We start from the raw sequence: 15,521 nt of genomic DNA on the forward strand, positions 1-15,521 counted from the left end.
TTCCATTTTGGGCTGGCCTTCTTTAATGAATTTCCAATTATAAGTCAATTTTTTGACCACATTTTACAAAGTGCATTCACATGAACAAATAACATTCAAATCAAAACCAGAATCAGGTTACTAGAAGAAGTCTCCATTCCATCAACAATCAGAATTTCCAATGGTGTTCGTGATCACAATAGAAAAACTTCAACTGAATTCATACCCGAACCCGAGTAATTGGTCATCGTTGTCTCGCGGTCGAAATCAGAGGAGTTTGACACCTGCTTCCACCACACTGTCAACGACAGCTTTAACCTTACCATGATATTTCTGTTCTCTCTTCAACTGGACGGATACAGCAGGGATGTTCTTGAGCAGCAGGCGCTCCCCCAATATCTTCCCTATCTTTCCAGCAGCAGCAACATCCCGGCGTATCTCCATGCTTTCTCTCAAGGCCTTTTCCTGGGAGCTTGCAGAAGAAGCTACTGTGGCCGTTGGTGTGTGGATTACTTGTGCAGTTACGTATTTGTTTGTAAAGTGCATTTTCAGAACATAAGGCTTTAGATACTTTGTAATACGTGGTGCCCTGACCGGAGGAATGCCCATTTCTGTCTGCAAATAAGTCACAAGTTCAACCATAAAAATCAACAGGAAAGTTTAATATCCAGGACGCTAGAAAAATCGAACACAAGGAAACACACTGGAATTATCTAGACTTAGACAAGTGGTACAATAAGAAAAATGAAGCAATAATGCATTTTTACCAACATATAGAACTGCCATGGTGCAGGAATATATGAAAACCAAACCCTTAAAGACAAACCAAAGCTACTACATGAGGCAGCAATACAATGGAATTCCTCAGTTTACAATGGTATATGATTCTATCAATTAAACCAGAGCTCGGGACAAACATAAAAGTTATATATCAGTTAGGAAATATATACTCTCTATGCCTCTATGGTACCTACACAAAGTATTAATCACTTTTAAGAATTTTAACCCCGATCACTATAACTGATCAAACACACTCTGTGGCATGTATCAGACCAAATTAATAGGAGTTATAATTAATTTCCCAGTATTTGTTTCTGTTGGTTTTTCATTCGCAACCTCTATCAAACAATTGGTGTGCAACTTCTTAAGCTCCAAACCTATACCATATTCTATCCATGATCATGATATGGGTTCTTACTAATAAGCACATAGAACAGAAAAAACTTTAACTTTTACATTCATGTATCTCTGTTTGATTCCCAGGAAAACACAAGAATATAAGAAGAAAAAATGTGACTTGAAGTTCAACCAAAAAACTAAAAATTTGCTGCTTAATTTATCAAGGTAACAACGAAAACGAGATTTAAATTTCGCAAAAACGATAAAGATTTGAAGTAGAAAACGGCGTACCGAATGGGATATCTCGCAGAGAAAGCTTGAAGTGTTGGATTCAGAACTCGCAGAAGGGCTCAAAGTTCAGAGCTTCAAAAATGGTTTCATTGGCCAAAACGAAATGGTAGATGTTCCTTTTTCTTTTCCCTTCTCTTTTCCGAAGGGTAGAAAAATGGCCCATTTTTGTCGGGCTTACTAATACAGCTTATTATACAAGCCCGCATTATGTTTGGGCCTTTTGTTTGTTCTACTAGTCCAAGCCCAAGTCTAAAGAACATTTTGTGACATTTTATTCAAAATTTGTATTTTGAGATAAAATACTTGTAGCTCAAGTGACTAAGAGCGTTTATTTTTGAGAGGCACTTATAGCTCAAGTGATTAAGAATATTTATCTATAAAGTCGATGTTCTAGTTAGATTCCTCATCCTCTAATATCGATTGTATATAGAATCTATCTCAGGAGCCGAGGAATAAATCTATCTTTTTAGAAATTTGATCTTGGAACCTAGTCGAATGAACTTTTTGGCTAGTTCTTGTGCTAGACTTCAAGTAAACATGAGCATGAAGGAAACATTTTCATCACACAAAGGAAACCCGCGATTTGAAATTGGTAAAGGGCTAGTTAAATTTGTGTGCCAATGACAAAATGGGGTAAACAGAACAGAGCCCACAAGGGAACCAAAGCTGGTTTGACAAAGTCAAGAAGTGAGTGATTGTCACAAATACCACCATTGAAGAGACCTTGGTGATTTGCAGAAGGTATCAGAGAGAAGAGACATTGGTCAGAATAAATAAAAATCCACCATAAACCGTGGGGGGTGAAGTTTTTAGATAGAAAAATAGCTACACTACCAAAGATAGGGAATCATATCCACCTAGGGACTAACCCCTGCCCTCTCAAAACCCAACACAACGATATTTTTTTTTACACAAACCCATCTCACCCTCCTTCCATTCCCCTTTAATCAATCAAACACTTTAACAAAATTGCCTCCAACACGCAACCTCTTCTCAGCAACAACAGGCAATGTCATCGTGTCCATCCACTCACTATTCTGCTTCTGTTTTCACCTCCCCATCTTCTCTCTCTTCATTCTTCCCACCACCATCATCATTCTTGGTCATAAAGGTCATTATCCTTTTCATCTTTTGCCGGGAAGATTATCCGCAAACTTCCCAATTAAGCAAATTAACAGAAATCCATTTATAAATGCTGGCAATGTCTACATTTTCTGGTTATAGACTTGGATATTTGGAATTAAGTATCATTATCAGAAATTAACTATCAGTCTGTCACCCAAATCTGAAATCATGAGACAAGATTTTGGTGAAATATCCAGTGCAAATTACACGTTGGGGAGAGGTAAATTGGCGGCAGGATGGTACCTCACAAAGTGACGTTTTTTGTTATCTGAAAATATCTCACAACATGACCAGTACTTAATCAAACAGATGAGATGATCACAGAGCCAATGTCATACACGGGGTCAAATCTATTGCCATGCCAATGCCATCATTTCTGCTCCTACAAAGAGAACCACTTTCCTCCGATCGTGTATGTGCACCACTTTATCAAAAATCAAATTATAAAGTTTGGTTCACTTTTTTCAAACAGAGAGGGCACTGTTTCAACGAAATATATGCATTTAAGACCCTGAATTGCATTTTTTTAATAGGTCATGATTAAACAATTGAATTGGGTTTTTTTTAACGTTGAAAACTCTGAAGTCTTCAATTGCTTTTGCTTCTGATTTCAATTGAGGTCTTTAAAGAATGGATACTTCAAGACTCAAAGTCTTTACTCTGTTTCTCATTGAGTCTTTCTCTCTCCTAGAAAAAGTTGTATATAAATGCATGGCCTCCCTCACCATTTTGATGCACACCTTTGGTTGAAACATAACCTAATGGTTCAAGAAGATGGGAGGATGAGTATGGTGGCTTAACTTAGCCCATGATGCATGGGTGAGTAGCTCTTGTTGGAGAAGCAGGGCACGTGCAAGTTCTAGCTCAAATGCTTCTGCATGGGAGCTGAAGCTAAGCTTATAGCAAAACTTTGCACGTGCTCCCCTTCTCCAACACAAGTTTCTCACCTCTTTCTTTCTAGCCCTGTTTGCTGAGCAAGCCATGTGAATTCTAAAAAGGATGGTAAGCTCCAATTTTCGTCTGGCTATCTTCTTTTTTGTCTTAGTTTTCTACTATTACACATGCCATTTGTTTCCCTTAATCTGTTTCTTTGAAATATCCTTGCTCTGCTCTGACTCTGACTCTGTTTTAGTTTTTTAAGATCTCTCTCTCTCTCTCTCTCTCTCTCGCTCTCTCTCTGTCACATTCCAGGAATGAGAATGTCAAAATATGAGGCTGCTCCATGATCACGAAGACACGGAAGTCTGCCAGCATGAATGTGTCTCAAGTATATTATGGACTTTTTGTGTGGTCCTTCAATCTATATGTTGGCTAGTACAACTGGCGTTTTTATTGAACAAGATTGTAATCTGACTGGATGGCGGTATGGATATACATGTGAGATGACCAAGAACCAACAAGTTTATCAACACCAGACATTTTTCTGCATTTTGACTTGTTGACATGATTTTTTGGCACTTAAATCTTCTACTCAACCTTGCAACAGGAGATATACATAGTTCTTTTCTTGCTAAGCATAAACTTGGAAATTAAAATTGAATGGATTAAACTTCTTGGTTTCATTTTGGCCTGAGGTTCAAATCGATGTAAATAAGATGTAGAAAGCACAACTTCAGTTCAGAGCAGGAAACAAGTAAAAGTAATATGTTACATGATGACCATGCATGCTCAAAAGGATGGCAATTGAGTAGGTGCTATAAAGTTGTGAATCAAAAAAAAGAAAAAAGAATAGGTTCTATAAGGCCTTCAAAACTTGTTAACTTGGGCAATCAAATATACATGAATTTGGAGTTATTTTTCCACCATGGTTGTGAAAAAAGCAAATTAATTTAGTCGCATTATATCCTTTGGATCTAACCCATTGAAGAAGTGACTGACAGCTTTGACTCCTTGACCAACTATACTTAATTATGCAAATGGTACTTGACCTTCCATTTCCTTCTCTCTCTCTCTCTCTCTCTCTCTCTCTCTCTCTCTCTCTGTAGTTAATTGGTGCAAGCAATGGTATGGGTTAAGCGCGTAGAGGCAGGCTGAAGCAAAAACACACGTTTGAGACTGACCAGTTTCAGTTTGACAGGAAGATGGCGTAAGGTTATACAAATTTGGCAGTCAAAAAGAAGGGATTCTAAGCAAGGGGTACTTGCACTTTGCCTTATAAAGTGGGGGATTCTGCCATTTCCCCCTCTTTTTTTTATTTAGTCTTGTGGGAAGCAAGTTTGATTTGGATAGGGCTTTGGAGTGTTGGAAATTGAAGTGAGAGGGAGGGGGGGACAAACAAAGAGAGATATGCAGTGCTGCTGCTGCCTGCCATATTCATAAAACCTTAAATTGCAAGCAATGCTTTGAACATAGAGAGAGAGAGAGAGAGAGAGAGAGAGAGAGAGAGAGAGAAGGAATATGTCATAAGTGGGAGTGTTTGGACACGCAATGCACAAGTATCAAGGCTTGGAAAAGCAATACAATCATTATTTCACATGCCTGGTTATTTATGCTTGGTTGGTTGTTTGGTCTTCAATCAACCTACATGTCATGCTGAATAAGCAAACCAATCTTTTGCTTTTTTCTTCTTTTGAATTTGGGGTCAGAGTCTCCAATCTTCTTCACTGTGCCATACCATTCTTAGAAATCTCATCATCCGTTGGAGAACTATTACCTAGCATGCTCATATTGAAGAGGGTAAAATACAATAGGTAGTAAGTACAATGAGTGCATCCAATTTTCAGTCTCAATTCAACCAATTCATCTATTAAGGAAACGTCACAAAGATTATTGTACAGGAAAGCTGTTTTGGGTCGCAGTGATTTTGCCCATTTTTATTCTTAATGTTTTATTATTTTTTTATGTAAGACAAGATAAGAGTTTACTAAAGTAGAGAAAATTTGTGTATGGGTGATAAGTGCATTATTTTATATATTTTTATGCCTCTTATATTTGGTTTTTGTATTAGAAGTTAAATTAAAAAAAGCATTATTACCTTACTTTTCTTATTTTCAGTTATTTTGCACTATTGGAAGGATTTTAACTGAAAATCAACTTTTTGAATGAATTTTAGCGCAAAGCCAATTGGAGAAGAAAGCTGAGACATTAAAGATCATTATGTCAAAGTTTCATAATTGTCCACCAAGCCAAATGCTCCAGACTTACAAGTCAAGACAACCTAAGTTGAAATTCTGTCAGAACTGCACTGCTGTGGAAGATTTAAGATTTGAAGACTTTTCCGATTTTTCCTAGTGGCATATGATATGTGCGTAGAAATCTTAGAGATCAAGCTACATTTTTCATATTTTCCCAGAATTTCTAGAAAATAGAAAGACCCAAAACGTGCGTGCAAGTTGGATGACGTGTTTCCAAGTCAAAGAAAGATTATTTCCTAGTTTGTTTCCTTAATTGTTTGGAATTTTGTTTTACTTTAGAAGAGTTTTTTTAGACTTTTTTAGAGTAGGGTTTAGTTGTTTTACACTATATAAGGTCACCATAACCTCTCTCTGCCAGTTTGGCATTGTTGTGCTGTGAAAATAATCGCTGTTAGATTTGCTGTTAAAGAAATCAGTTGTGGGATAAAGCAGTTTGGTGTTTGGTAAAAATTTTGTTAAAACTGTTGTTGGTACTGATTCCCGCATAATTAGAAAATAATTCCTGCATAATCTTTAAACCTAACGCCTCTTTGAAACTGATTCCTGCATAATCAAAAATGAAAGCACATTATTAGCTGATTTCCCTTATAGCTTTCTCTCATAGCAATTTTTAACAATAAATGATTTTCTCATAGTTTACCAAACGGGTTGGGCTTCAAAAAATTTTAAAAATCACTTATCACTCGAAATAAGCAGTGTCAAACGGGCACTAAGAACCACATACCATATACTTTTTCACCATATTTCAATACAGCAACAAATATATCAGAGAGAGAGCCAAGAGTTGCTACTGCAGTGCTTTTGGAGCTTCCGAAGGTGTTGCTATGGAGAATCCATATATAAAATCCATATGCCAAATCGGTTTTATGACAACAATTTTTTTGTCTATCTTTTCTTTTGTCATGAAGTAATTTCCCTTACTAGGGCTACGATATAGCCTAACTATGAATACTTATTTTTTATAGTTATATTAATTTCTGATTACTATTCCATGTTGAGTATTTGTTACTGTTCTTAATGCCTTGAATATCTGGCCAGTATTTAATTGATTTGATGATCTAAGCAGAGACCGAGAGGAGATGTTTGGTGTTTGCTTCTTGTAACAAATGACATGTCTTGAATAAGTGCCAAAGAGGAACTAACATGACTCATGCAGTTTTCTTGCAGGTTCTCATAGAACTTAATGGGTTTTTGGTTTTCTAAATCCATTGCTTGAGAGAGAATGGGCTGTTAATTAAGAATACTTTTGGTTGAGACCGAGAGGGGATATGGAATAAATTAGGAGAAACCAACTGTCAACATGGATAGTAATTAGGGTTAATTGGCTATAAGAATTAAGTGGAATTGGTTATGGTGAAATCAGATGCTTTAGTGTCTCATCAACTTCATTTTCCACTGTTAATTAAATTGCTATTTTTCATAATTATTTTAATTTAGTTTAATAAACCAATCACTCTCATTAATGAAATTTTCAAATACACTTTTGAATTAACCATAATTAGTACTTAAAAGGAAATTACAGTCTTCGTGGTCACTTATCTCTATATTACTTGTGTAGATTGTGCGCTTGCAATAGTTTCACAAGTTTTTGTGCGCTTGTTCAAATCAAACTCTAAATTAAAATATATTGATATTAAAGGAAAATAAAACAGTCCCCAGCAGCGGCGCCAAAAACTTGTTGTGATTTCACCATAACCAATTCCACTTAATTCTTATAGCCAATTAACCATAATTACTACCCATGTTGACAATTGGTTTCTCCTAATTCATTCGATATTCTCTCTCGGGCTCAACCAAAAGTATTCTTAATCAACAACACATTCTCTCTCGAGCAATGGATTTAGAAAACCAAGAACCCATTAAGTTCAATGAGAACCTGCAAGAAAATTGCATGAGTCATGTTAGTCCCTCTCTGGCACTCATTCAAGACATGGTATTTGTTACGAGAAGAAAACACCAAACATCTCCTCTCGGTCTCCACTTGGATCATCAAATCAATTAAATATTGGCTAGATATTCAAAGCATTAAGAACAGTAACAAATACTCAACATGGAATAGTAATCAGAAAGTAATATTACTATAAAAATTAAGTATTCATGGTTAGGCTGGAAATTAGTTCATGACAAAAGAAAAGATAAACAAAAAAATTGTTGTCATAAAACCGATTTGGCATATAGATTTTATCTCTAGATTCTCCATAGCAACACATTCGTAAGCTCCAAAAGCACTGCTATAGCAACTCTTGGCTCTCTCTCTCTCTCTCTCTCTCTCTCTCTCTCTCTCTCTGATATATTTGTTGGTGTATTGAAATATGGTGAAAAAGTATATGGTATGTGGTTCTTAGAGAGAGCTTAGGGTGACCTTACATAGTGTAAAACAACTAAACCCTATTCTAAAAAAGTCTGGAAAAACTCTCCTAAGACAAAACAAAATCCCAAACAATTAAGGAAACAAACTAGGAAATAATCCTTCTTTCACTTGGAAACACGTTAGCCAACTTGCACGAACGTTTTGGGGTCTTTCCACTTCCTAGACAATTCTGGAAAAATATGAGAAATGTAGCTTGATCTCTAAGCTTTCCAAGCACATATCACATACCACTAGGAAAAATCATAAAAGTCTTCAAATCTTCAATCTTCCACAGCAGTGCAGTTCTGACAGGATTTCAACTTAGGTTGTCTTGACTTGTAGGTCTGGAGCATTTGGCTTGGTGGAAAATTATGAAACTTTGACATAATGATATTCAATGTCTTAGCTTTCTTCTCCAATCGGCCTTGTGTTAAAATTCATTTGAAAATTCAAATTTCAATCGAAATCCTTTCAAGAGTGCAGAATAGATGAAAATAAGGAAAGTAAGGTAATAATGTTCTTTTTAATTAACTTTCCCTACAAAAACCAAATATAAGAGGTATAAAAATATAGGAAAAATCTACTTATCAACGGGGATAGTGTTGTTTTGTAATTCCGGCCAATCACGGTATGCTATTTGTGATAATTTTTCCACTTGGAATAGTCTGAAATAACAAAATAGTATTATCCCCGTTGCACACAAGTATTCCAAATCTAAAGATTATGAACTTTACAACCTCGACGATGTTACAGTGGAAGAGGATGAGGAAGATCAGCAAGAGCAGAGTCCATAGCCTATGGCCATTCTAATTCTCATGTGATGTGAAGTTACATTTTTATATCTTTCAATATTTTGTTTTGTCATTACTAGTTTTGTAGCTATTATTTAGGGGGAAAGTAACTAAAGATGATGGTGATGATTTATCTGAGGTCATTGAGGAACCAAAGCTGAAAACAGCAAAGCTCTCATTGAGGAAAAAGCCACCCAACTAAATCCCGTGGATAGCTGAGGTCTTGGATTTCAAGTCCCTTTCGACGTGGTTTCGGAAGACCTGTGTTCTCTTTAGAAATCTCTCAAGCATCCAACTACCTATATATTCTCTTTAGCAAATACAGACCAAAGGGAGTACTCATCATGAATTAACCGAGCTTGTTGCATCTCTCTTGATTGAGCTGGTCATAAACCAAAACATCATTTCCTTTCACCTTTATCTTGATTGGGAAACAAATGTTCATAAATATCAACATATATAACATATATATACACACACACCATAAAAAAAAGCTTAAATTAATGGATGATGAATATTAGCCACAGAGTTTATGGACAGGTTCTTGTTAACCTAATCCAAACGTACTATTAAAAGCATTAATTGAAAACTTCCCTTCCCTTCTTCCCTTACCAAGTTGCAATTACAGAATGATTAATTTCTATGTTATCTTTTCACCTACATCTTTCCCCTTCCCTTACCAGCATGCCAATTGCCCCAGCCCTCTTCGGTACGATTTCTACGTCATCTTTTTACTATAGCTTTCCCTTCATTGTTTCATGTATATATTTGCTCTTATGTCTTCTGATTAATTTGGATGCCAGGTTCATGTTAATCCCGTTGTCGTCTTTCCTTAAACAAAAACAAAAGAAAAAAAACTTATTTTACTTGACATTGTTTTCCACCTACATTGTCAGCTCATCGGAGCAGAAATGACATACTTTTGCAAAATGACAGAGGAAATGGAGGTGCAAATCCTAGCAAGGCTGCCTCCCAAATCCCTAATGCGATTCAAATGTGTGTGTAAATCATGGCACGCTCTCCTCAATAACCCCCATTTTGTAGCCAAGCACCTTCACTTGTACAACAACCAACCTTCCTCGACTTGCATCCTCTTCAAGCGTTCTGTCCTCAGCAGGACAGAACACAACAAGGAGGAGCTCGTATTCACATTCCTTAATCTTCGCAACGACAACAAAAGCAATGCTGATCATAACCTTATCAATTTTAACGTTGAGGACCTCCATTTCCCAAGTTCTATGGGTTTAAAAAGTAGGGGCCAATTCATTGAGCTCCCTGGTTTGGAGCTTGGTGAATCTGTCCACATTGTAGGTCATTGTGATGGGTTGTTTTGTTTGTCTCTTTACACTGGAGAACTTGTTTTCTATAATCCAGCTATCAAGGAGTTTAGGGTTCTTCCCCAATCATGCCATGAAGATGCCTTCTCATCCACTTTGGGGTTTGGCTATGATCCCAAACGTAAAGATTACGTACTTCTCAGCATTGTGTCTTATGGGGAGGAAATATTGGATGACGAGCGTCTCGTCATCCATCCTCCCCAAGCAGAAATATACACATTGAGCACTAATTCTTGGAGGGAGATTGAGACTCATTACTTGGAAACAGAAACGACCTACTTTTGGGGCAATGAGACTTTCTCGACCTATTTCAATGGAGTGTTTTATTGGTTGGGGTATGAGGAGAAAAGGGAGTTTGTGTCTTTCTATGACAGGCTTGAGGAGGAAAAGAAGCAAGTGATCATTTTGTTTGACACATTTGATGAAGTTTTTCACAATATGCCACTTCCGGATTGTTTCTATGAGTTTCCAACTCATGAAATGTCCCTTACGGTGTGGAACGAATCCATTGCTCTTTTCGGGTTTTATCGTTGTGAATTTGAAACCTTTGAGGTTTGGGTGATGGATGAGTTTGATGGGTGGACAAAACACTTATCTGTTGTGCCCAAAGTGGATCAGGAGGTAGATATACCATTGGCACTTTGGAGGAGGAACGAGGTTCTTTTGGTTGACAGAGATGGACGCATATTCAGCTACAACTTCGATACCGAAAATCTTAAGTTTTTCCCTGTTCATGGTGTATCCAGAGGAGATTTTCAGGCTGTTGTTTGTGTTAATAGTATAGTTTCAGTCAAATGAGATAACAAGTTCGAGACCAAAGATTATTAGTTCTAGCTAGCATTTCTCACTTTGTAACTTATCAGTAAGCTTGTTGAAAGATGTCAACAGGAATCAAATTTTTTTGAAGTACTTACTGTTTATGGAAAGAGTAAGCCAATGGTCGTGACCCTTGTGATATCATTGATCTATACTGTTTTTCCTTTCGATAAGACTGAAAATGGCATAAGTTGGACTTGGATTATAATCCACAATCCACATGAATTTCTGGCATCAATATTATATTCGCAACAATGATAATGATGGCGATCATGATATAAATCTTCATGGTCCTGTTGTGGAGGACCTCAAATTTCAACTTTCTATGGGTCTACTACAAATCAGGGACCAATTTATTGAGCTCCATACTCGAGATATTGATTCAAAATCTTTCTTTTGATAATGCGATTGAAACTGCATAAGTAAGCTTCTGCATTTGACAGCAGAAGATGCTTTTGCTTCTGTTGCTCAAAATGGATTTTTTGATTGCATTATACTTCCACATTTGGTTAAACCTATTTTGACCGAATGCGCCATTACCAGAACGAAACTGAAAAACTGATTTAATTTACACCAGATACATGTTTATTTTGCAGGCAAAAATGACAGCTTACTTGAAAACCAATGGCAGGGAATTCCCAAGACCTGATTATCATCATCAAAGTTATAAAATACTAAACTATCCAACACAAACAAATACAGTAATGGTTGAAGAAAGGCTTTTCAGAAAAAAGTATCTTTATTATCCTCCTTCAAATATTAGATTCCTGGCAAAACTTCCACCATGCCATGTAATATGGGAAGTTTACTTAATCCTTGTGTGAGAAGTTCTCAATGTTGATGTACTTCGCATATTTGTCAGCCTTTGCTCCAGACTTGTGCTCATAGTATTCAACCACTGCCGCACCGGCTAATGCAGCCAGCGTCAGACCCTGTGCATGCAACCTGAAATAACATTGAGGGGCATGAATTCAGAAGGGAAGCACAAGAAGTTATAAACAAACCAAACAAGAAAAACTAGAAAATGAACGAAACAGATTTTGCAGGGGTGAGGGGGTGTACAGTTTGAAAGTTAAAAAGGCCATTAGGATGAATGGAAACAGGAAAATTGGATAGGAAAGACAATTTGAAAGCATTCCCAGTCAACAGATGGAAGCAAGTTACAACAAGAATAACTCACAATGCTCTCAATTTTTCCCTCCATGCTCCATATATCACAAGTGTCTTTAAGCATTTTTCTTTTAAGAGTTTGGATACTAAGAATTTTTTCCCCCTAGATAGACCATTACATATTATTGGAGTAACAGTATGCCTGAAGTAATCCCAGAAGCAAGGTTCAGATTAGGCTAAAGGATCTAAGAGCCTAAGTTCACAATAAAATTTCCATATGCAGGACACTCATGCCATCCTAAAGTAACAAATAGCAACACTGCTTCCTGCCAATGCAGAGGGGCTCCTCTGCAATATGCTAAATCCCCAAATTGAAGGGCCATCACAACAAAATCCATTTTTTAATGGCAATCCTGACTAAGGCATAGCTCTCATGCCAGGGCAACAACTTATGCATAGGACTTACATGACAAATAACACTGGCAGGGCAAAGGAATACCAGAAAGGAAATAGTTTGAGGCATGACCAATGACAAACTAACCTCTAGTTCAGAGAGAAATTGCCTTATGCTAAACATAATGTCATGCGCATTCAAGCATTCACGTTAACAGTTACTAATTACAAATAGTATAATTGAATCAACAGATGAAACATATACATAAGCTCCCATTGAGCAATATTCTTTCAATATCAAATGAGCAAGGTACAACAATATTCTTCTAAAGCTAAACAAAATTTAATGAAAAGACATCCCTACCTATTTCCCTTAAAAGTTATAACTCGGTAAATGCATACATTACAAAATGCAATTAGCAAAGCTGCAAATCAAAATCTGTTAAGAGAAATTAAGAATTTATAAAATCCAAAACTACCTGGCGTGAATGATCCTGACACTGGTCTTCATGTTCGGCTGAGACCAGTTGTATGCTATTGAACCCGCTAATCCACTGAGCCATAGACACCCTTTTCCAGTTATGCAAACAAAAAATCATTGTCAAAACAGATCCACGCACACAATTATGCAGTAATTTGGCTAATATCCCTTTTTCCAATATCAAAATTTAAAATATACCAAGTACAAAAGCTAAGAGTAGTAATTGAAGAAAGAAAGCTAAAAGGAAAATATTAAAAATAAAAAAAAAACCTAATTTCGGCTTAAAACCAAAGGACAAACTTTTTTCCCCAATATTGTAAAAATGAATGTCCAAATCAAGCAACAACATTCATCCAACAGAAATCCAAGATCATTAAACTAGAAACCAAATGAACGAATTCAAATCACAAACATGTATTGCATGCATAAATTAAACCCATTTTTACAACGAGAACAACAAAGAAAGATCTAAACCAGGCCAAAGCAAACAACTTTTCTAATCCAAGTGGAAAAATCAAAGCAGAGTAAAGTAAGGAAATTTACCGACAGCTCGAAGCTTATGCTCGACAACCCATTCCCTGATGGAATCGACGGTGCTCTTAGGTTCCGACATTATTGAGAGAGATGGTGTTTTCAGATAGAAAAATTGAAAAGAAAAGGGCTTAAGGTTTGTGGCTTTGGTTGGGGCTTCGTGGCTTCAATTATAGGGAGGCAGAAGGAAAACCGAAGTTGTAAACTGCGAATACGGTGGGCACAGTGCGAGGTGGCACGATTAAAACGTGTACAACCTTTTGTATATTTTCTATCCTGGGACAACTCGTGGTTATATCGTCATATCGTCTCATCTTCTCATGTTCTCGTGGTATATTGCAAGGTTCTCGTGGTATATTGCAAGGTTCTCGTGGTATATTTTCTATCCTTTTTCTTTTTCTTTTTTTGTGGTCAAATTATTTGTTCTTGTTGGTTAGACCCTTGCCAGCACACTCTTTAGTTGTGCTTTTTCAATGTTTATTTTTAAAAAGACTTGGTTTTAAAAGAACTGAATGGTATGGGTTCAAAGATGGCAACGGCTGTTGAGAAAAGTACCGCTAACTTTGCTATTGAAGTAGATGATGTTGTTGTTTTCTCACTTGTTTGAAAAATCACTTCATTGCAATGGCATCCTCTTGTTGCTTTGGTATATATTGTTGTGATCTAATGAGACAAATTAAAAATTGTCATTTTGTTCATATTTATAGAGAAAAGAATTGTGTTATGGATTGTTTGACGAATTTGAGTTATAATCTGAACTTTGGAATTTGCTTATTTGATGAGGCTCCTGTTTAGGTTAGCTCTCTGTTGGTGGATGACTTGCTTGGTCTTGCTAGGCCTCGACTCATGTGCGGTGTTTAGTTGTTGTTTTATGAGTTTCCCCTATATTTCACCCACACACACACACAAAAAAAAAAAAAAGGCAGTTTGTGTTTTCTTTTCTTTTTTGAAGTTTTTAAGGGCATTTTAAGGGTAAAGACATGCATATATGGGTTTAGTCAAGTTGGATAAAATGGATGTGTTCCCTACTTTGCATTCATATTCGAATATCCCTTTTCGTAATTTGGATTAAATTAAAATAAAATATAGCTTATTTAAATATTTAAAAATAAAAAAAAAGGGTGAAGACATACATTTGTCTAATTAATCTGAATATTGATTACAATATGGGTCTATTATTACCTTTTGCACATGTGAAAAGAGATGAGTAAGATGAAAATATAAATTCTGTATTCTCAAATTTTATGAAGGTATCATGTTCTTGTGTTTAAAAGGTGTCATGCATTTTTTATTAATTTATGACTATTATATTGTCAAATTTTATAGGTTATAGTGACCATAGGCATTTTTTAAAATTAAAAAAAAACTTTTTACTTATTATATTGTCAAATTTGATAGGTTATAGTGACCATAAGCAATTTTTTACTTTTTTAAAAAAAATTTTAAAAAAATTAAAATGAGTAGTTATGTTTTATAAAAATAGAACTCATTATCTGATTTTGTTTTAAATTTTAAATTTTAATAAAAAATATAAATTGACTATAATATTTTAATTTAATTTTTAATATATATATATAAAGCAAAAGGCAGAGTATATATAAAGCAAAAGACAAAGAATGGTGAAACATTCAAAATACCAAAAAATGCCCTTGATTAATACAAGTATTAAGAATTAAAATTATTAATTAAATGAGGATAATATGGTAAATTCATACGTTTTCATATTAAAAAATTAAAAAAAGAAAATTCAAATAACGAATCCTATTTTTATAGAACACAACTATTCAATATTATTTTTAATTCTAAAATAAATTTATTTATAAAAAAAAACCTCTCGTAAGTACGGAAGCGCGTACAAAAAAACTAATATTTATATTATTCAAAAATATTTTATGATATTTTAAATATTTCATAATTCTCTATCTTTTGTTATATATATGGATAGATAAATAAACAAATGAACAAGAAAACTTTAAATTTGTATTTACAAACTATCAGATCCGTACGTGTCACGTGACAGTGATGGTGAAAGAACATACATGCATCTCGTGCACGCATGAAAAT

At 35.6% G+C, this 15,521-nt stretch overlaps 3 protein-coding genes across 3 annotated transcripts; 1 reads left to right on the top strand and 2 right to left on the bottom strand.

Moving 5' to 3' along the window:
- Positions 1-180: 180 nt before the first annotated feature.
- Positions 181-1,521, bottom strand: LOC117630997 (50S ribosomal protein L18-like). Its single transcript, XM_034363903.1, has 2 exons — positions 1,390-1,521; positions 181-594 (listed from the first exon to the last, which is right to left on the bottom strand). Exon 2 carries the CDS (start codon positions 586-588, stop codon positions 247-249), a length of 342 nt encoding a protein of 113 aa, XP_034219794.1. The 5' UTR covers positions 589-594; positions 1,390-1,521; the 3' UTR covers positions 181-246.
- A 7,889-nt stretch (positions 1,522-9,410) lies between these two features.
- Positions 9,411-10,952, top strand: LOC117632832 (F-box/kelch-repeat protein At3g06240-like). Its single transcript, XM_034366429.1, has 2 exons — positions 9,411-9,498; positions 9,686-10,952. The coding sequence occupies exon 2, from the start codon at positions 9,701-9,703 to the stop codon at positions 10,922-10,924; it is 1,224 nt and encodes a 407-aa protein (XP_034222320.1). The 5' UTR covers positions 9,411-9,498; positions 9,686-9,700; the 3' UTR covers positions 10,925-10,952.
- A 526-nt stretch (positions 10,953-11,478) lies between these two features.
- On the bottom strand, positions 11,479-13,672 carry LOC117632835. Its single transcript, XM_034366432.1, has 3 exons — positions 13,470-13,672; positions 12,925-13,015; positions 11,479-11,887 (listed from the first exon to the last, which is right to left on the bottom strand). The coding sequence occupies exons 1-3, from the start codon at positions 13,537-13,539 to the stop codon at positions 11,752-11,754; spliced, it is 297 nt and encodes a 98-aa protein (XP_034222323.1). The 5' UTR covers positions 13,540-13,672; the 3' UTR covers positions 11,479-11,751.
- Positions 13,673-15,521: the final 1,849 nt, after the last annotated feature.

Source organism: Prunus dulcis, chromosome 6, assembly GCF_902201215.1.
Source record: "Prunus dulcis chromosome 6, ALMONDv2, whole genome shotgun sequence".
In the NCBI taxonomy this organism is placed as follows: domain Eukaryota; kingdom Viridiplantae; phylum Streptophyta; class Magnoliopsida; order Rosales; family Rosaceae; genus Prunus; species Prunus dulcis.

Excerpts from the sequence above, each read along its gene's own strand:
- LOC117630997 (XM_034363903.1), bottom strand. The coding sequence starts at position 588 with ATGGGCATTCCTCCGGTCAGGGCACCACGTATTACAAAGTATCTAAAG.
- LOC117632835 (XM_034366432.1), bottom strand. The coding sequence starts at position 13,539 with ATGTCGGAACCTAAGAGCACCGTCGATTCCATCAGGGAATGGGTTGTC. Across the intron at positions 13,016-13,469 it reads GCATAAGCTTCGAGCTGTCG|GGTGTCTATGGCTCAGTGGA; the intron begins GTAAATTTCCTT and ends TAACTGGAAAAG. Across the intron at positions 11,888-12,924 it reads GTCAGGATCATTCACGCCAG|GTTGCATGCACAGGGTCTGA; the intron begins GTAGTTTTGGAT and ends ATGTTATTTCAG.
- LOC117632832 (XM_034366429.1), top strand. The coding sequence starts at position 9,701 with ATGACATACTTTTGCAAAATGACAGAGGAAATGGAGGTGCAAATCCTA.